Source organism: Cricetulus griseus, chromosome 4 (genome assembly GCF_003668045.3).
Source record: "Cricetulus griseus strain 17A/GY chromosome 4, alternate assembly CriGri-PICRH-1.0, whole genome shotgun sequence".
In the NCBI taxonomy this organism is placed as follows: domain Eukaryota; kingdom Metazoa; phylum Chordata; class Mammalia; order Rodentia; family Cricetidae; genus Cricetulus; species Cricetulus griseus.
In genome coordinates, this window is record NC_048597.1 from 209111659 (window position 1) to 209134135 (window position 22477).

At 33.6% G+C, this 22477-nt stretch overlaps 1 protein-coding gene across 2 annotated transcripts in view; it reads left to right on the plus strand.

Annotated features, from left to right (window-relative positions):
- The window catches only part of Stag1 (stromal antigen 1), a 298555-nt gene that overhangs the window by 124780 nt on the left and 151298 nt on the right, over positions 1-22477 (plus strand). The window contains exons 5-6 of one of the 2 annotated variants that reach the window (XM_027414298.2): positions 7558-7654; positions 18307-18383. In XM_027414298.2, coding sequence (XP_027270099.1) covers positions 7558-7654; positions 18307-18383 — 174 coding nt within the window. The remainder of the gene's footprint in view (positions 1-7557; positions 7655-18306; positions 18384-22477) is intronic. The other variant, XM_027414299.2, reaches the window with a different exon arrangement.

Sequence of the window (22477 nt, forward strand, 5' to 3'; positions counted from 1 at the left end):
TTTGAGTTGAAATGGGCTAGCATCTTACTTAACTATTGTTTTAGTAAAGAATTACTTTAAAGGTGTAGAATACAAACATTTTATAAGAAGCTTAAAAATGATGTAAGTAAATACGAGGTGCAGTTCTTTGAGACCTAAAGAATAATAGGAGCTAGATTAGGCTAGGCAACTTTTATTGTTGCCTAATTGTCCTAATTCTTTATCAGTCTGAATTAATTTTATTAGTCAAATTTGTATATATATATTCATCAAATTCATAGCATTTCTACTGCCTCATTTTCCCAGATGCTAGGATTAGAGGTATGAGATACCACACTGATTTAGGTTAGGATCTTGAGTTTGCAAGCTACTATTTTATCTCAGTCATCTGCTTGACTTATTTCAAAGCAAGTGAATCTACTCTGTAGCATCACTAACGAATATTAACTGTCTACAGAAAAATGTGATAGAGTTAAGGTCTCAGTGTATACTGCATAGATGAATGGACTAGGTTGATCATTACACTAATAGGGACCTTAAATATAAGATTTAACATTTAACTGCTACTCAGACTGTTTCCACATATATTTTCCTTAGAGTGCTGGCTTTGTTTTCTGAAGTTTTACATTTTTCTTCCTAATCACCTCCAATTCCTTAGGAAAAAGGCATAATACTGATTTATATTCTGTCCTCTACTAAGTACAGTAAGATGATTATAGAAAATGTCATTTTTGTCACCTATAGCAGGTGTTCTGGTACCTCTATGACTTTTATGTTTTTAAGTCTTGGATTAAAAGTAGTTGGAATGATGTGAGAACATAAAACCTATGAATATTATTCTTTGAACTTTTCATGTCTTGTGTATGTCTTTGCATGTAAACTTGTTTTAAAAATACAATTACACATGTTGTACTTACTGAGATAAAAACTCTTTTAACATTAGTGCCAATAGTCCTAGATACATTTTATCCTATCACACTAATAAATTGTAATTTAGTGAAACACTTCTTTATAGTCATTTGGATAGAGTAAACTCTAATACCCACAATACTTAGCTGTTTTCATTGACAGTAAGAATGCATGAAATATCAGTTGCCAAAGGATTGATTTTGAAAGAGCCAAGCATCTGTGTACCTGAATTTCTTTTTTTATTAATTCACATAAAGAAAATTCAAGGATTCTCCTGGCAGAGAAACTTTTTCTCTTCTCTTGAATCCAGATATAACTACTTAACACATTTTTGCTAAGTGTTAGCTAAAATATGTACCGGTTCCAAATGTGACTTTGTGGTGATATATTGTTTATGATCTAAAAAAGCCACTGTAGATCAGTTTGCAAAGCAGCCACACTTGCTAGCTATGGAAACTATGCAGTGATAGTAGATACCTTCAATCCCAAGACTCAGGATTAAGAGGTAGATGGATGTCTGTTTGTTCAGGGCCACCCTGGGTTACCAGAGTGTGAACCAGTCTAAAAGAGTGACTCAGAGCTCATGCCTTTTATCCCAGGATTTTAGAGGTATAAAGGTAGAGGCATTCAGTCTGAGAGTTAGTCTCTAGCTTCATTGAGGAAAACATAGCAGTCTGAGTGAATCTGAGGAGCGGTGAAGTCGGGAGCAGTCTGAGGATCGCCTCTTTGGTCTGGGCAGAGGTAGTTAAGAGCCAGTAGCTGTTGCTTTGCTTTTCTGATCTCCAGCTTGAAGCTTGAACCCTAATATCAGTCTGGGTCTTCTTTTTATTGTATTACATGACTTAGAAAACTTTTCTATGAAAAGATTTTCCATTAGTAGAAAAGAAAAATCAGTGGATTTGTAGTTTAAGCCCCAGAATAATTGTGTGTCTACAATCCTATTTAAATAAACTTAGAAATGGACAATCAGAATTGTACTGGATACTTTATTCTACCTTACAAATAGAGACAACCCATATAGATATCTGGGTTATGGTGTTCCTTTGTGAATTCTGTATATATTCTGTAATAGTTTTTATGTTTTGTGCATATCAACCAGGTCATATTTATTGGTAACAATTATTTATATCTTCTTTATACTTAATACTTTTGTGGGTTTTTTATTTTATCAGTTACTAAGAGATGTGTGAAAAAATATCAGCCATGATTGTGACTTTCCTTATTTCTTCTAACAGTACAAGTTTTGTTTCATGTACGTTGAGAGCTTTGCTATTTGGTAATACAAATTTACGATTGTTACAGTTTTCTCATGTATATGCTCTTCCTTTAGAAATCTGTTTGATAATGTTCATTGTCTTTATTTCCATCCTGTCAGATATTAATATAGCCATATCAAATTGCTTATGGTCAATTTTGCAAGCATTTCTTTTGTTTTATGCTTTTATTATATCCTATTTTACTCATTAAAAAGCTTGTGTGTGCTAAGTGGTTGGTTCATTTTGTAAATGCTAGCCAATGTTCTTGATAATCACAAAGTATCAATAATCATATCAGCTATTGGGCTCAAAGAAAAGGAATTGAAAGATTGTAGCAAAATTTGCAAACTCTTAGACAAGTTGAAAAATTTTGAAACAGGAATCACTGTGTAGCTTAAGCTGGTCTTGAACTTCTTTTGTAGCCCATATTGTCCTTGAAATTGTAGTTCTCTGGCCTCCTTCTCACCAGTGGTTGAGTTACAGATAGATGCCATCACGACTGTCACACAAGGAACTTTTTTGTTTGTTTTGTTTTGAGTATTGGTGCAATAATACAGTATAACAGCAGAAAATTGGCAGGAATTTCTCTTAATCTAGTTGTCTTCCAGAGATTATCTTATATAACAAGGCAAATAATAATTGTTTTCTTTTGTATACAGAGTTCATTGTGTTGGTGATATCTTTGTAGTGAAAAAGTACTGGAAGTACTTTTGGTGATAGGCTTTTATGCTGGTATATGGAAGTGAGCATTAGTGGATTATTTAGAGAAAAAACTCTGACTTAGCTACTGTTACAGTGCTATTTCTTTACTGTTATTTTCCATTCCTTATTTTCTTTCACCCATAGGCAGATCCCCAGTTCTTTATTGTAATGTTATATCAAGGTTAATTCAATTAGAAGTGTTAAATAGTATAAAAGATCCATTCGTTTATAAATAGCTCTCACCAACTGAAGAAGCTTTATATTAATTCAACTATTTTGCTATTGCCTAAAAATATTGCATCGTTCTAGAAAATGTAAGTGTGGAAAGTAAGTTTCTGTAATGAAGTATCCTATACTGTGTAGTTTTTATGCTGTATGTTTTAGATATGTGTATTTGCCTAATCTTAAAATAATCTTTAAAAAGACATCTCTCCCATATCAACTGCTTACTTCTCAGTTTCATTGCATGTATAGCCTTCTGTGGCTTTTCATTGTTTATGTGAATGATATTTAATCGAATCTCTGAACAGTGATCCTCTCTTTGAATGTAATTTATTACTGTTAATATTAATTAACAACTTAATAATATTAACAGTAACTTATATATTTATAGTATAATAATAGTTATATTGATAATAATATTTAATAACAGTAATTTAATGTTATTATGTAATTTATTCCATCTGAATAATGATGGATCAGGGTGCTGCTATTGGAAATTCTTTAAAATATCTTAAAGTTTTTTGAAACATGAAAATAAAAAAACTTAAATGAAAGAAATATGATAATTTATAACCTGTGAATACAATGAATAAAGTAGATTCAAAGAAAGCTTTCTCGCCCTTTTGTCAAACTTCATAGGGATATTTTTCTCTAATTTTTTGTTGTTGTTGTTGTTTTGTTTTTAGAGATTACAAGAATTTAAATTAAAATGTAATTATGTTGCTTTCCCCCTCCTCTTCATCCCTCCAACCTTTCCCATGCGTTCCTCCCCCCATATTCATGACCTCTTCTTTCCTAATTGTTGTTGCATACACGTGCGTGTGTGTATATATATTCTTAAATATATAAATACAACCTATTCAGTCCATATAGCCTATGTCTGTGTACATGATTTTATGATTGACCAGTTGGCTTTAGAGAACACTAGTTTGAGGCTCCGCTCTCAACATTTCTTAGTTGCCTCTTGTTTGTTTTGTTTCGTTTTTGTCTATGCTTGAGACCCCATGAAATTTCTCCCTTCATTATTAATGTGGCCATTGGTGTTTGTTTTTTCAGGTCTTGTTTAGGAAGCCATGTTTATGTGGTATCATGGGTATAGCTTCTCTGTCATTTCTAGAAGATAACATTTTGTGTGATTACTAAACATACGTAATATAGTTCTTGACCTCATATATTCTTCCCAACTAAATTTGCAGATATAGTATAAAAATCTATACTTGATAATGCTTCAAAATCCAAGCGAGTTTTTTGCTCTCTCTGCTTTTGTTACTTACAATCCTGTCACTCCACATTTTTCTCTGAGCTTTTCAATAGATAATTTCTTTCATTTCTTGATAAGTTATCCTATCATTTCAGCATATTTTATTTATAAAATTAGGGTTTTCTTTCTAAGATTGAATTATTTCCTTTATGATAGATTACATTTTCTCTTTGTGGTACTTTTTTGATTCCTCATCCATTAATTCTGATGTATTCTGTATTCTGTGTGATTCTAGTAAGTTTTCATAGTTGTGCTGCAAGTTTCAGTGCTACATTCTCCCTCATAATACTTTGGGGATTTGTAGGTAACTTTTAATAGCATAAATTGATGCAATCACTTTGGAGATGAAAAAAGCAATGTAACCATGTACAGTGTTCCTTCACAACTCTAGGCCACTATAGAAATAACCTTTATGTTGTTCCATTTCATTAATTCTCACCTTCATCTCACAGTGTGTACCACATTAAGCAGAGCTAATGTTTTTCAACCTCTTTTATCACCACAATCTAGTATTTTGTTAATTTTTAAAACAGAGCTTCTGAGGCATTGAATGTGAAGCTGCAGGAGGACATTTTTAAGTCAGAAAATCTTCTCTTCATTTGAAAGAAGGTTCTTCTCAATAGGGAGTCCCGATACAAAAACATGGCCAAACATGTAGTTTAAATCAAAATGATTGAAAATACCTAGTATTTGTATTGACACGAGGCCTCTAGAAACCAGATATTACTGGATCTTGTGTATTATTGATAGAATAAAACTTAGTATATTTGCTTTACATGTTTTGGTTTTGGTTTGTGCAATCTGGTAATACCTGTGTAATGGTTGGTTTTAATTGTCCACTTGACACATTCTAGGATTATCTTGGAAAGGAATCTGAATGTGGAATTGCTTAGATCAGCTTTGTCCATGGAAATGCCAGTAAGGGATTTTCATAATTATATTGAGTTCTGAAGACTCATCTTGAATGCTGGCTGCACCATTTCCTGAGCTGTGCCTTAGCCTGAGTCAGGAGAAGAGGACAAGTTGAGCAGTAGTGTGCCTGTGTTAATTCACTGCTCTCTGTGTTTGACAGGAAATGTAATGTGAGGAGCTGGGCCAAGTCCCTCCTTCTTTGTCTTCCCTGTAATGATGCACTGAAACAACACTGTGAACAAACTACCCCTTTTTTCTTAGTTCAGGATACTTTTATCACAGCAATAGAGAAGAAACTAGGAGATCTTGTGATTATTCTGTGTATTAACAATTCTGCCAATTAAATAGAAAAAAAAACCAACACCAAATGGTGTATGTAGTTATGTTTATAACAATTTGGTTTGTAATAACCCCTAAATTGGAAATACCATTAATGTTACAAGTTAAGGAATAAATTAATTTATTTTTGTAATGAAAGAAATCACTGACATCGAAAAACAATCAGAAATGCAAGCAGAAATTGTTAACAAATGACTTTAATCACTGCATTAAGGAGGCAAAGGTCTTCAAGACCAACTTGTTCTGCACAGCAAATTCCATGCTAGTGACACCAGAACTTGTCTTAAAAAGAAATAGAAAACACACACAATTGTACACAGACACTTGAACACACACGTACACCACCAACACCAATAACAATGTGGGTAAATTTGATAATGTTTTTCTTGAAGGATGATGCATACCTTATGAAGGTTGAAAATTATTCATCTCAAACTAATTTTTGTTTATAAACATCACTATAATAGTTTACTAAGTGGCTCTAAAGGGTTACATATGGGAAGGTTGGTTGAGAAGATGTTTCAATTCTGGAAATATTATTGTTTCTTTATCTGGTTATGATTAAACATCTGTGCATTTGTAGAATTTCCTCAATATGTAATATAATTTTATGCATGTCATTTTATATAAATATATTTTGATGTACAATTCATTAAAATTTTTCCATTTTTTACATTTCCTCTGAAGCTGTACAACCACTTCTACTCAATAAAATCCCAAGCAATTTTAATTAGAATTGCAATTGAAATGTTAGATTTTTCAAATATTAGGTAAATACAGACTTTATTGACCTAATACTAAATTTTTCAAAGAATTCAGGTTATAATATTTCTTTCTAAACTTACTTATCCTGTGTGTCTTAGAAAATTTATTTTTCTCTAGTTTTATATCTATATTTGGTTGCAGTCTAGTTATCCATTGGTTTTCTAACTAATGCTAATTTTATAATTTACTTTGTACATGACTTTTTAAGCTAGCTTTCTTGTCATTGTTAATTCGCGGAATCACTGTAGTAGAATTTGGTTCTCGTTTTATAATTAAGTTTTTATTTCACATATATTACATATAGAATGATGGATATTGTTTTGACACTTTTATGTTTGTATATTATCAGATAATCACTTTCTTCCATTACCCTCACTGCTCCTGATCTAATTACTAACTTACATTTTTCCTCCCTCTCTCCTCTCATCTTCCTCCTTCTTCTCCCTCCTATCCCCTCTCTTTTTGGTTAATTAGGATTGCATAGTAGAATTAAATCATGAGCAACTTATAAGTAGGTATACCACTGAAGGAGGTTGGTGTTGTTATTACCTGCCACCACTTTTTACCAGTGTTTCACTGATGTTTGCATTTAATACAGCTACAATGGCTATATTGAATGGTTGCCTTATTCCTGGTTATTTGAAGTATTTATGCATTTCCACAGCAAGGTCATTTAGTTTTTGTCTTTATTAACTCAAGAAAGTTCCACTTAATTGTAAAAATTTTGGAGAATATTAGTGCCGAGATCTAGTAGTACTGTAATTTTTCTTCTCATAATTTTGATTCGGTTATTTCATTTACAAACACCGATCCATACTTATTACTGAAAAGAATGCACTTGGTATGCATTCTTTGTGTGCACTAATGGATTAAGTTTGCTGAACTTACAAATCTCTGTATAAGTGAATTTTAATATTTTCAGATAAGTTTAAAAATTATGTTTGTTTAATAATTAGTAACCTTAATGGGATTTTTAATGTCAGCCTTGTTTTTTGCTTTATTATAAACAAATCTTTAAGCTCTAGTAATGAACCTCTTATTAGTCTTATAAATAGAGAAGTCTGCTTTTATTTGACAACAGAACAGTAGCTTCAGGTAAGTGATTGTCTTATTTAATTAATTTCACATACACACAAACTTTTTTAAAAATCTCTTTAGTGTATTGTCAGTTTTTAAAATTATTTTTGTTTTGTTGTTTTTTGTTTTCTACAGTCCGTGGTGGATGACTGGATTGAATCATATAAACAAGACAGGGACATCGCACTTCTGGATTTAATCAACTTTTTTATCCAGTGTTCAGGATGTCGAGGTACACAGATGTAAAATAAATGCTGTTTATTGAACCTGCCAGTTCAGCAGTGTAGCTTCACCTTCTACTAGAATCGTGTTTTGATCTTTTTCAGCAGAGTAGATGGTTGGTATGTGTTTCAAAGGTACTTTTTTTTTTTTCCTGGTCAGTGTTCTGACTAAATGGCAATACATTCTGTATCTCTTTTAAATTCTACAAAATGAAACTTACTGACTATGATTTGTTTTTAATCATAAATTTTAGCATTCCCTACAACTTGTCAGTTTTTTATTTTGTGAACTTCATTTAATTTAGAACCATCATGGAAACATACCTCTGGGCATTCTTGTAATGATGTTTCTACAAAGACGCAACTGCAGAGGGTAGATCCGTGATTAATATGATGGCATCATCGCATTGGTGCATCATAGTCAAAGGAGAACGCACACTGATTACTAACATTCATTACCTCTCTGATTTCTGAGTATAACCTTTTAATTTTATTTTTTGTTTCAGGATAGTTAGTGTTGTATTGAAATGAGAATTATTGTGCATATTTCAAAAGACACTAATACATATTATTTGAAATGGAGAACTTGTTTTCTGGTCCTGTCAGTTTGGAGTTCTGCATGCCTCTTGTACTCCAATAGGCATCTTTTTCCTTAGATTTGGGAAGTTCTCATTTGTGATTTGGTTGTAAACATTCTTATGCCTTTGACTATGTTTCTTCTCTTCTATACCTATGACTTGTAGGCTTCTCTTTTGTGGTGTCCCAGGAGTTCCTTCATGTTCCTTTCATTGGTTTTCTTAAATTGAATGTTTTCTTTTAAGTTGTGTGATCTCATTCCTTTAACTTGTCTTTAAGACCTGATATTTTCTCTTCCAATTGATCCAGTCTGTAAGTAAGACTCTCCTTTGAATTTTTTGTTTGACTTTCTAGGTTTTGGTTTTTGCATTTTGTTTAAGCGTTCCTTTTCTTTAGGGATTCTCTTTATTAAATTCTATTTTCACATCTTCATTTTTTTCATTATTTTAATTCAGCAATTTTTGCTTTTGTGGTCTTCATTTTGGCATTTATTTATTTATTTTGCATTTATTTATATTCTCTTTGAATTCCTTGAACATTTTTAGAATTGGTGTTTCGAAATCATTGTCTTATTTTTAAGTTCAAAATAGATTTTGTATACAGTATATTCTGATCACAGTTTCTATTTCCCCAGTTCCTGCCCACTTTCCCACCCACTCAAATTCCCATTCTTTCTCATTAGAATAGAAACAAACACCTAAAATAATAACAACAACAATAACACCAAACAAATCAGAAAGGACAAAGCAGACAGAAAAGAATTATATAGTAGTTATAACTCTGTGTTGTAAAATAATTGTCTTATGTGTTAGCTAAGCTGCTTTTTTTCAGGGAGTATCACATATCACAGTGGGGGGAGTCAAATTTCTTGAGGACACTGATTTTGTGTGTGTGTGTGTGTGTGTGTGTGTGTGTGTGTGTGTGTGTGTGTGTGTGTGTGTGTGTTGCTTGTGTTCTTCTAGTGGGACCTAGGTATCTGGAGTTAGGTTATTGGTGGTGTTTGCTGGTCTGGCTATCTGGTCTCGCCTTTGTTAAATGGGTGTTAGGATCTTTGTTATTACCATATTTTGTCAGATTGTGGATCAGGTACATGGTGCTCTGGATAAAGTTTGGGGGGCTGCTCTTAGTATTTGAATGGGATTTCTGAAGTGTTCCCAGCTCAGCTAGGGAGAACATAGCATTAATATCCAGAAGGAACTACTTGAGAAAGATCAGACAGTCCCCTGAAGTTCTTGATTCAGTTCTCTTTACAACTCAACTTACCATGGCCTGAACTTCAGCTTTTCTTAGTCACTGCAGTACTTTTTAGGGCATGAGATACAGAATAGGATTATTTTTACTCTTGTGATGTTTTGCTGTTCTCACTTCCTGTCACAGTTAGGAGGCCCAGCCCTTTCCTAGAGAAGGGACTTTGGAGGACACTTTAAGACAAATGTATTTGGGTATGAACTGTTGGGATGGATGGGAGAATCCACTTACAGAGCCCATTTCTCAATAAACCTATATAAAAGTTGCTAATTTACCAATATAATGCACAGACTATCTTCATTCTTACCAAGGAAGGAATATGTTCATATTTTTAACTAGCAGTGTTACTAAGTATAGACTGCCATCTAGAGACTGACTCATCAGTGAAAGTATAATTACAACTTTTAAGACATTCTAAAATACTACCTTTTTAATAAAATACATAAGAATTTTTAATTTTCCCCCATACAAACATAACCCAGGTAGTTCACATGCATCCCAAGATACTTAACATTTAGTTTGAAGTGTTTGTTAGAAAGTAACCAGAGTATGTGTTGCTTTCTCTGCATTTCCCCAAGCTTCCCTTCTCAGAACTTTGTAAAGGCTTACAGTCACTGTGTTCCTAAATATAATTAGTAAGCTCTGTATTTACTGTTTGTGGGTATTTCTTGAGTAAATCGCTGTTACTTTTATTAATCTAGCACTACTGCTCCTTTGGTAAGGTTTCCTCTACCAATTTATTGGTTCTTCCTAGCAATCTTTCTCTGTTTTGATTCATAGCCTAGGTGGGCATAGAAAAAAAAAAAAAAAAGGCAGTTAACTAAGAAAAAGGTTATTTGACTTTCATAGAAATTATGTACATTTTGCAGTATCTTGTGGCTAATAACAAGTGGAGCTGAAAAACACCACCATGTATTATTTCAAACGTCTTGTAACTAAAATGTATTCCAAAGAAATATATCTTCTTCCTTTTACTCTGTTATGATTATTATTATCACCACTAACCTTTATTATTGTATAAAGTGATAATTATCAAAGGATGTGCTTCACTTTAATTTTGTACTTAAAGCTAATGTTTTAAGTTTTGGAATTAAAAAATTCAGCGTTTTTCATATGTTAGTAAGAAACCGTAAATTTTGCATTTTGGTAAATTTGTGTTTGGTTTTCATCCTTCTACCCTTCAATGGGCCTACATTAGCAAAGACTCCACATGTGCCCTTTTAGACATTTTGTTAGTATTAATTTGCTTGCTGTGAAATGGAAGTCAGGAAAGATTTATTTTTGTTCATGGTTTAGTTCTTTGTGTTAGTTCATGGTTGGGTGACTGTTTCTTTGAACTCCAAGAAAGGCAGAATATAATGTCAGCAGACAATTGTAGCAAGGGCTGCTTAGTGCATGGAGACCAAAAATTACATAGGAGTGTTAACAGAAAGGGAACAGAACAAGATATAACTCTAAAGTTAACATCCTCAGTGGTCAACTTCCTATCGGTAGCCATCACCTACATGAATTTTTCAACATTTCTAAGTGGTAGCTCTCCAAGGTTTCAACATGTGAGGAACATTTCATATTCAAACAATATTCTTTACCCTATCCCCCCATATGCTGATTTCATAATGTTAGTCTTATTTCTAAAGAGTATCTGTTGTGTTACCAATTCCATTGTTGCTCAAATACCAAGTCTCTTACTATTCTTAATATCAAAGAGAAATTTCTGTTCTTTCATTTAGTGGGATACAACAAACAATTGCATTCTGAAAGATAGGTTATAGGAGCATAGAAAGCATCAGGGACTTATTTAAAGTAAGATTGAGACCTAGCTGGGCAAATGCTAAACCTTGTAGACCCATATTTAACTTCCAGAAACATAATGACATAATGTGAGGTTCATTTTGCTCCAGAAGCTCCACCCCTGCAGTCTTTCATTTGCTAGTTCAGTTTCCTGCCATTCTCCCTCCCCTTCCTTCCTTCCCCTTCCATCCCCCTCTCTTCTTTTCTTGCTCTCTATCTCTGTTTCCTTCTCCTGCAGCCTTTTTCTGGCTCAACTTTACCTGCAGTTTTCATAAATCAACATTCCATATCCTGTTTGTTTTTAAGTTCCTGGCATCTTGATTGAATCTTAGCTTAATTCTAACTGCATACATCCCTTAGGTGTTATATGCGAGAATTACAAACTTGTCACAAATTGCCCAACCTTCTGGATTTTCTTTGAAATGTGGGTGGATATGTCTATTATTCTGTAGTCTTCTTTTCTGTATCCTTGAAAAACCAACACTGTGTTCTCTGGGTCAATTTTATTCTCCAGCTTGAGTCATAGCCAGGCTTAGACGATGGTTGCTACCGTTTCTTGGATGCTTGGGCAACTGAACGTAATAATCTCCAGGAAATAGCTTCCTAGGTGGTTCTTTCTGAGTAGTGTTCCCTTACAATGCTCTTAAGAGAGAGCCTTTGAAATGAAGTTTACATTATCCTTGAGTTTGCCTTATGTGAGAAATGGCTAATTCTTGAAATGCCTTCAAGATACTCCTATTGTCAAGGGCAGAGTATGGTCTAATGTCTTATGAAGGGGCATCATTAATCCCATTTTATAGGTTTCTTTTTTCCCACTGGCCAAAATTTTGTAAGATATTTCTATTGTGTCTTTCTCCTCTCCCCTCCCCCCATCTCCTTCAACAACTACTAAACTAGCAATGCCTGTGTAACCACCTGAATCCTGGGTTCCCTTGAACTTTTATACACCAATTTTTTTTTTTCTGGTTGTCACATGTTTTTTATTGAAATATTTTCTCTTGTTGCTTCTTAACTAGCTGTGATGAGAGGGCTGTGGATATACACCAAATTATTATTCTGTCTTCTTTAAACTCAGCCTTTAAATTACAAAACATTTACAGGGTTTTTGTCTGTGAGGTATGTATGTATTTATCTATGTATCTGTCTGTTTATTTATATAACATGAATGGTCCCTAATCCAATTGGCAAAGAGTCCTGTTTCCTTGTGAGCAGTCATTTTTTCTCCACATTCCACTCAGTATGATGGTCTTTTCCATTTCTGCTAAAACCTCCCACTTTGTATTTCTTACAGTGTTTTAGGCTTCCAGCCTGAAATCTTCCAGATTTCTACTACAAACCTGTTCCAAATGTTTCTGAACTCAATAGTAAGGTTTTGTTACAGTCATAACCCTTCATTCTAATTTTCTTTGTTGTCAGTTTTCATTACAGATAGGAAAGATTTATCTTCACATAAACTTCCAGAATTTTCAGTTCGTGCTTCATTTGTCTCTGTTAATTTTAGATAAGGCATCGAATTTGTAATGTATGATATAGGCTATTGACCTGCTGGCATTTAGCAAGCAGAAAAAGAGAAACTAAGAGGCCAGAGGAATGTTTACCCCCCAAGATAAACTGCAGTGACCTGTTTCTTCATGTTAGACCTCACTTTCTAAAATTTCTTGCACTTTGAAAAGCAGCACAAATAACAGTAGAACAAAGTGTCTACACATGGCCAGTGACAAACATTCTATGTAATTAGTAAGAAGAATTTGTTTGATCTTTTTTTTCTGGTTTTTTTTTCGAGACAGGGTTTCTCTGTGGCTTTCAAGCCTGTCCTGGAACTAGTTCTTGTAGACCAGGCTGGTCTGGAACTCACAGAGATCTGCCTGCCTCTGCCTTCCGAGTGCTGGGATTAAAGGCTTGCACCACCACTGCCCGACTTTGCTTGATCTTTTAAAAATAAAACTGGAGCCAGGAGTGGCACTGGAGAGATAGATGAGTCAGTGTATAACTGCAAAGGACCCAGATTCAGTTCTCCCTTGCCCACTCGGTGACCCACAATCATCTGTAACTACAGTTTCAGGGATTCTGACATCCTCTTGTGGCCCATGCAGGCTCTAGGCATGCCCCTAGTGTACATGGAGATAAAAGCATAAAAAGATAAATAAAAATAAAACTTTAAGAATTCTGATTAGTATTTACATTTTCTTTTAAGGATTTATGTGTATTTTGTTTTGAGAAATACATTCTTAGAACTGTTTTGAGAACATGTTTCTTATTTGCTTAAATGTCAATCACCATTTTTCACTTTACTATATAGATTTTTTAGTATATTTTAAAATATGCTATGTATTTCAATCTCTTTTGGAATATATGAGTGCTTTCTGCACATTATTCTCTATTAATCTTAGATGGCATTAATGTATTTTGACATTTCAATGAAGCCTTAATAATTAAGGACAAGTAGTGGTTAGTCATAGCAGTCTGCCAAAGTAGATCAGTTACTAGCAAAATGTGTTTGCAAATTGCTTTTAGAAATCTTAGTTTTCTCTTCTGTACATTGAGAGAAAGAATAGTTCATTCTCTTTAGACCATTAGGCAAATTAACTGTACTGACAGGAAAGCTTGTTAGCAGACAGTGATCACTCAGATGCCGGCTGCCTCTACAACTGTCAGCACTGTTATTTTCATCTCATCTCATTTTTTTAAATGGCATAGGAATTTTTCTTAATTTCTGCTATTATAGTATTTCACAGAATACTTGTACATTATTTTACACATTTTTAAATTTTAAAAATCCTTTGCTTTAAGTATAGTCTCAGTATCAAAGAATTTATGAATTGTAGTTTTGTTAGATATTTGAAAAATTGCATACCACAGAGGTTGCACTAAGCCTTGCTCTCACAATCCTTTTTATTTGGAGATAAGATTGTTCTTTATAGCTTGAGATGACCTCAAACTCAGAAACCCCATGTGTAAATCCTAATGCTGGGATTACAGGTCCATGCCACGAAGCCTCTTCTAAATTATGGTGAACTTGTTAGATTTCTGCTATTATTTCTAATTAGAGAGTTTTTTATTGTTAAAAATAGAAATCATAAATTCTTTCCCATATTAGAAATATTTATTACCTTACTGGAAAGACATTATCAATCTTTTATGGTTTTCCTTTCAAAAGGGGTGTGTGTGTGTGTGTGTGTATGTGTGTGCATTTGTGTTTAAATTTGTGTATATTGGTGATAAGATAATTAGAGCAAAATTCTCTCAGATAAGTTTTTAATGTTTAAAAGAACGTATTTTATCTCAGTTTTTCCCTTTCATTTGTTTTCAATATTTATGTTCCTATGAATGTAGAACATTATAAGTATATTACAAATGTGTTCTTTGTTAATGAAGATATTGCCTTAACATCGTAACACTTGAGTTATTAATAAGTTATTTACATTTGATAGTCCATGCAAAAATATGAAGCATGAAGTTCTCTTCATAGTGGTTTGATTGCTAGTTACCATTTTCCTGTCTCTCTTAATGTTAACACTCAAAATAATGTTTGTTTTGTTTTGGGTTTTTTGTTTGTTTGGTTGGTTTTTGGGTTTGTTTGGTTTTTGGTTTTTTTGTCAGCTACTGTATTTCAGTAAAAATACAGGTAAAAGTACTATGCTTGAACTTGATGTATCAGTCATGGAAATAAGAATAGAGCATCTTTTACAGTGCTCAGGGTCTTAACAGTAGTATATGTGTAAGTCAGTATTGAAATAGTATTGCTAACATTATGCATACTCTTTTTTTTCCTTGCCTAAGGCTATAAACAACTAGTGACAGGCAAGGTTAGGTTTATACAGTTTCAGGTTTTTCATGTATGTAAAGTTCTGAGTTGCAGAATTGGATTGAAGAACCATAGGGGTAGGTATTATAAGGGAATGTCGTTTTTTTTTTTTTTTTTTTTTTTTCCAGTTCCTGAATCTACTGTAGATGATTTGACCCTATTCTTACTTAAGATTAGGAAAATCAATGGAACAAAGATATAATTTACAGTAAAATTGACACATTTCACTGTTCAACAAACTGACTGGCTTTAGATAAATAAATGCATACAAGTACCTCATGCCTTTTCAGTCACAATACATATTTTCCTACCTCTGAGAAGTTGTCATTTTATTCCAAATCTCTTAGCTCTCTTTCTTTGCATATACACTTGATCATGCTAGGTGACTTTCAACTTAAATCAGTATAGTTTGCTTGCTTTAGAGATGTTTTGTTTTATTTTTTTATATAGAGAGGATTTCACTAAATTTCTGTGGGTGGCCTAGAAATCCCTAAGCAGATCAGTCTGGCCTTAAATTCACAGAGATAGTCTTCTGCCTCCTGAGTGCTAGGATTAAAGGTGTGTTTTGCCAGACCTTTGAAACTCTGTATGAATGGAATGATGTTGTATCTTTTAAAAATAATTTTATTATTTTCAATTACTTACTTTATGTGTGTGTGTGCATGTGTGTTTTTGTGTGTGGTCCTGCATTTGTCACACTAGTGTGTAGAAGTCAGCCGACAACTTGTCGGAGTCAGTTTTCATCATGCTGATTGAGATATCAAACTCATTTCATCAGTCCTGACAGCAAGCACCTCTAAGTACTGTGATGTCTTGCTGGTTCATCCTTTCCTGTTTTGATGCTGGTTTTTTTTTTTTTCAATCTTTTATATTGAAAAAACATCAATGTTACTGTATGTATCAGTTGTTTCCTCTTATTAATATGGAATTTGTTAGTTCACGTATTGGAGTTATACACTTTTTAAAATTTATTCAACTGTGGTTTGTCACTTGTGGCCATTTATATATGAGTCTTCTCATCAGTGTTTGCATTTTTGTTGAATTAACAAGTAGGAATAAAATTCTTAAATCATTTATAAAAATCACTTTAAGTTAAGTTGCTGATGTCATCTTTTCCTTTAAAGAATATGGGAGATGGCTCATTGGAAAAAATGCTTGCTGTACAAACATGAGAACTGAATTTCAACTCCCCAGAATCTGTATCAAATTCTGGGTGGACAGGAATCTTGCCTGTCTGTCATCCCCAGCAGCAAGAAGGGAAGTCAGGGAATTCCTAGAGCAAAATCTCCTGTTCTGGATTCAGTGATGTTCTGCCTCAGTTAACGGGGGAGAGTGATTGATGGCTAGATCTGATGTCAGTATCAGGCCTCCACACAACTATACCGGCACATATTCATTATCCCCCCATATGTACACACAAAAAGAATACTTCAAAATGTTTTAAATATGCATTTTCTGACAATTGTACATTAAATCCCTGAGTAATCTATACTGCATATTTATTGCTTTTTGACAAGTTATTCTGTAGTTTATTGATTACGAACATAATTGCTTGTCATTATCACTGTTTCTATGGTTCAAGAATTTTGTAGCAGCTCAGATGGAGGAGTAGTTCTGCTTGTCCAGGTCTGATAGTATTATGTTCAATTTGTTGCTCAGGTTTGAAGTCATTGTTAAGTCTTGTCTAGAGGAAGAATTTCTTTTTACCAGGAAGACGTACTCTTTTGTCATTTGGCTAGAGTCCTGACTTCATCTTATGACAGTCTGTAGTCTCAGTATCTTTGATGTTCCCTACAATGCATAGAAAAAAACTATATTGCTTTAGTGATCTAGTTTTCAGGTCACATGTTTGTTCATTCTGTAAGGGCCACTACTTTCATAGCTGTTGGATGATTTCCTTAAGAGCTTGAATTGTTGGGGTTTGGTGGGGGTGGGGGTTCATTCTAAAGGTTGGTTTTTAAAGACTTTACATTAAGCCTTAATCATGTGACTAAAAATTATTACAATTACTCATTCATTTGCTTATTTATTTATGTGTGTGTGAGCATGCCTCATGGCACATGGGGAGGTTAGAGGACAACTTATAGAAGCTGATTCTCTCTTTTCACTATGTGAGTCTAGAGGATGATACTTGGTCAGGCTTGGCACATGTGCCATTTCCACTGAGCCACCTACCCAGCCTAAAGACAAAACAACAACAAAAAAATTGTTATATTTACACAAAAAATGGACCATCTAAACAATATTAGGTTAAGATTCTCTGCCTCAGTGTTCATTATAAGCTTTTGATTTCTCTAAATTGTGTTATTTTGTCTTATATTTGATTTTAGAGCTAGCATCTTATACGGTCCATTTTTTCCTGGAATTTACTATGTACCCGAGAATAATCTTCATATCCTAATTGCTGGGATTATATGCATGTGCCACTGTGCCTTTTTATGCATTGCTAGAGCTCAAATCCAGGGTGTTTCATGCATACTGGACAAATATCCTACCATCATTTCCTGTCTCAAAATTACATTGAAGTTTTTGGAGGGGAGGGTGTTGGATGCCATACTGGGGACTGTACTATTGCCCCATGTATGATGTGCTAAGCAAGTGGTCTATAACTTATCTATATAGCCCCAACCCTAAGTTACATTGTTTTTTCTTTTTTTGAAAAATATAAATTTTCAAAATGAGCAAAATGGTTTGTCAGTACATTATTATTAATAATTATATAACCAGATTCAGGGTAAAATTAAGCTATCAATAATACAAAATAATTAGAATAGTAAAAAACTAACTTTTGCTTTCATCTTTAATCATTATATAGAACTTAATAACTTGGTTTTAGAAATACTTCCTTGAAATGTGTTATATTTCTGCATTAAATGTTGGTTCAAAGTAGATGGTATAAAAAGAATATGAGGGGCTGGAAAATGGCTCAACAGTTAAGAGGGTTGACTGCTCTTCCAGAGGACCTGAGTTTCCAGCATCCACGTGGTGGTGTACAACTGCAATCCCAGTTCTAGGGAAGTCAACACCCTCTTCTGGACTCTGCAGGCACCACACACACACACACACACACACACACAGTTTACATACATATACCTACAGTCAAGACACTCTTTAAAAAAAAAATGAAAAATTTAAGATGAACACGAAACCCAAATAATTTTATATAACTTTTCAAACAATGATTAGAACTGGTTTAATGTTTAGTATGAGATAAATATTAACTATAAAATTATTTTTCCACAGGTACTGTCAGAATAGAGATGTTTCGAAATATGCAGAATGCAGAAATCATCAGAAAAATGACTGAAGAATTTGATGAGGTATAACATTACAATATCTATAAAAATTGATTCCACATACTTTTAAATCATTAATAAATGTATTGATTATTCCAACAAAATTTTTGCTTAGTATTTAATAAAAGACAATTGTATTTATAAAGTCATGAGTTGAAGTTCACATTTTGCATTAAGTCTGGTAATCTCCAATTTCCAACTTCATTTGTTTATTTCCAACATGAAATGCCAACTTTGTTAAAGTGTTTTAGAGGTAAAATGGTTTAGATGTTGGATAAGTTTGAGCAGTGTTGTATATAAACCTATCTTAGAGATTATTAAAACATATCTAAGATTGTTAAAAATTCTAGTGCAGAAAATCCTGCTAAACTCTATTTATTCAATAATTTCTCAAAACTTATGTGGTACAGATTCCCCTCACTTTCCAGACTTTCCACACAATTGTGTTTGTGCTTCTACTTGGAACATGCTACTTGAATGATCTAATTTCCATTTAGAATATGTTTCTGTTTTTATTCTTCACAAACTAATCACAGTTACTAGTTCTGTTGTATTATAGAAATGCTTCCACGGTTTAATTTTTGTGTTGTATTGATGATAAAGTTGATTCGTGTAATCCCTTAAATCCATCAGTTTTTTAATGTATCCTTTGATTTACAGAAGATTTCTATTTCCTGGAAGATGTTCTTTTTTCAGTGTTAGAAGGGTTGTCTTCTTTAGATTAATTTTTGGATTTAGTTGTCTTTTTATTATCAATTTCCATTTACATAAAACCATACAAATATGTGATATGACAAACATTCAAATATGCATAATCTAGTTGATGTCTTTCCTATCAGATAGTTACATTTTCTCTTGCATTTCACACCAAAAATATTTTGCATGTTCTCAATTACAGAAAATCTCTGCCAACGTGTTTTAGACTGATTGAGTCATATTCCATCAGAATTAAGTGTGTTGTTATTCATGCATTTCTATGTCTTCAATTTCTGTTCTTTATTTTTTTAACTTTTAATGGTTTGTTTTTATTTTATGTACATTTGTGTTTTGCCTGCATGTGTGTCTATGTGGGGGTGTCAGACCCCCTGGAACTGCAGTTACAGACTTCTATGAGCTGTCATGTCGGTGCTGGGAATTGAACCCATGTCCTCTAGAATCGCAGCCATTGCTTTTAACCACTGAGCCATATCTCCAGCCCCAATTTTTATTTTTTAATTTTGTGTTCAAAACCTACTTGTAAATTCCCATTTTTTTAATCCTTCAGTTTATTAGATTATAAAATCAATTTTAATTTATATGACATTTTTTACCAGTGTGTATTCATAAGACTAGTATCTAAGTTAATTAACTTATGAAGAGGAAGCATTTGTTTTGGTTGATAGTTTTGTAGGTTTCAGACCATTATCTGTTGACCTCATCCCATTAGTTTCATGGAGGTTCATGGTGGCAACAGCTCTTGGCCAGGGAGCACGACGATAGGGAACTCCCATATTCCCTTTGAGTGCAGTCTCAGTGACCCCCCAAGAACTCCATGAAGTTCCTACTTCATATGCCAATCTAGGGGCAAACCAACTGTATCAGATATTAATGAATTGGATTACAAGGACCTTTCTGTATATCCTTTTGGTTTGTGAATATAAGAAACCTGTGCTAATTTAACTTAGAAGCTAAAAAACAATTGGAATTTTGAAACATTTTATGGAAATACGTTGCACTAAGATAAATTCTTATTACATTAAGAGTTTATATCAAGCCAGGTAGTGGTGGCACATACCTTTAATCCCAGCACTCAGGAGTCAGAGGCAGGCAGAGCTCTGAGTTCAAGGCCAGCCTGGTCTACAGAGCTAGTTCCAGGAAAGCCAAAGCTACAGAAAGAAGTGGTCTTGAAAATCTATCTATCTATCTATCTATCTATCTATCTATCTATCTATCTATCTATCTATCTATCAAAGTGCTTATATATAGTGTATTCAAGTATTTAAATATGGCAGAAGAAGATGAAACCATGTGCTGTTAGCTGGTAGATTTATTCTTCAGCCCCTCAACCACCTTAGCTATTCCAAGATTACAATACAGGTGATTGAAATTGCAGATTTCCTTTGTTTGTTTGTTTGTTTGTTTTGAGACAGGATTTCTCTGTGTAACATTCCTGACTGTCCTGGAACTCACTTTAGACCAGGCTGGCCTTGAACTCACTGAGATCCTACCTGCCTCTGCTTCCCAAGTTCTGGAATTAAAGGTCTGCACTGCCACAGATTTCCTCCAATCTTTAGTGTACTAGCATTTGTCTGAGCAATATTGTGAATTTATGAAAGAAGTTACCATACTTTGCAGCCATTAGTGTCATCTAATTATAGAAAAATACTGGTTCTTAGTTATCATCCACATAGACATTCTGATTGATTTGGGAAGTTGGTGATTTGTATGTAAAATTTCCTGGAAGCACTTTTGATGACTCCAATATATAATAAATATTTGTACTCTTACTTTAAGAGAAAAACAATAAGTCAGGAAACTAAGTTATTAATACTATTCAGATATGAGCAGAAAAACTGAAGGAAATACAGACATAAATCAAGTGCTTATTACAAAGAGTCATTCCATTGTAGAAAGATTTTAGACAACTAGAGGATGGCTACATATTTAGGGAAATAAAAGTTATGGTACACACAAAATTATTCCTAAAGTAGTGTTAAACAGCAAGCAGTTAGGAATAATGATGTATCACAGAGAATGAATTTGTTCAAAAAACATTTATTTTACATTACTGAATATTTTTCCAAAAATATGTTTTTAAAATCAGTGTTTTCAACTTTTTTCTATTTCACAGTACAAGTAACAGTTTGATCATGAAAGGAATATATAATTTAAATATAATTTTTATTAGGTGTTACAGATTATTCATTTTTTTGACAGTCACTTTAAGAAAAAAAATTTTTTTTTTTTTTTTTTTGCTTCTTTATGTACACCTAGTAAGATGTAGGCAGGGTGAGTTACACTGAAAATTCTTTAATTTTGGAGAAGTTGCTCTGAATACACTTTACTACCCAAGTTTTCTTTAATTTCAGTTCATTATTACAGATTATAATGTTCATTTGTAAGGTTTGTTTCATTTTTCTTTGGGTTTTGTGGGACATGATCCTGTTATGTAGCCTGGGCTTTCTTAGAATTCCTTGTCAATTAAGGTCGATCTTGAACTCATAGTTTTACTGCTCTAACCTCTCAAGTGCTGTGATTATAGGTGCATATAGCTAATAAGGCCAGGAATGCTTTTCATCTCAGTACTTTTGAGGCAGAACATGTGGTATGGTGGTCTCTGAGTTTTAGGCCAGTCAGTACACAATGAGATCTGATTAAGAGAAGCTTAACAAACATGAATTACACAGTAGTTCTTCAAAGTTATAATAACCTTATTTAGACATAAACTAGTGTCCACAGTAGTTTCTGGTTTATTACAGTCAATAGATTTACTAGGTTCTTATTTATAATCAATCACTAGATTGTAAGTCAATACATAATTTAATCACCATATTATTCATTCAAACCTTTGTATTTAAACTCTCAAGCGTGTTTCTTCAAGGTCAGCTGAAAAAAATTCCATACATCTGTTAGCTTCATGTAGGAAACCCTTTGTAGCATACCTTACTTAATATATTCATTTGGCCCTATTCTAAATTGTGAGATTTTATTCTGCTGTCCTAAAATGTTTGCAATTTAACACAGACTTGTATCTCTCTAATTGGGGGTGGGTGCTAGCTAGCTATTAAAGCTAGGGCTTTAACTTGTTAAGCATGCTGTCACTGAGCTCTGTCCATTCCCCGCCCTGTGTGTGTCTCTGTCTGTCTGTCTGTGTGTGGTCTCTGTGTCTGTACATTCACTCTTCCGTAGTGCCTCAGTAAGTTGCCGAGGTTGGCCTTGAACTGGTCCTGTAGCCCAGGCAGGTCTTAAACTTAGGCTCCTTCTTCCTTATGTCCTTCAGTATCTGCAGGCTGCAGGCCTGTGTCATCCAGCATTTCTTCTCTTTTCTAATTATATGTGCTTCTCTGAACTATTTAAGTGTTAAAACTTTTCACTTCATATCATCAGAGATTTCATTTTTAACAAGTGTAAAGATGACT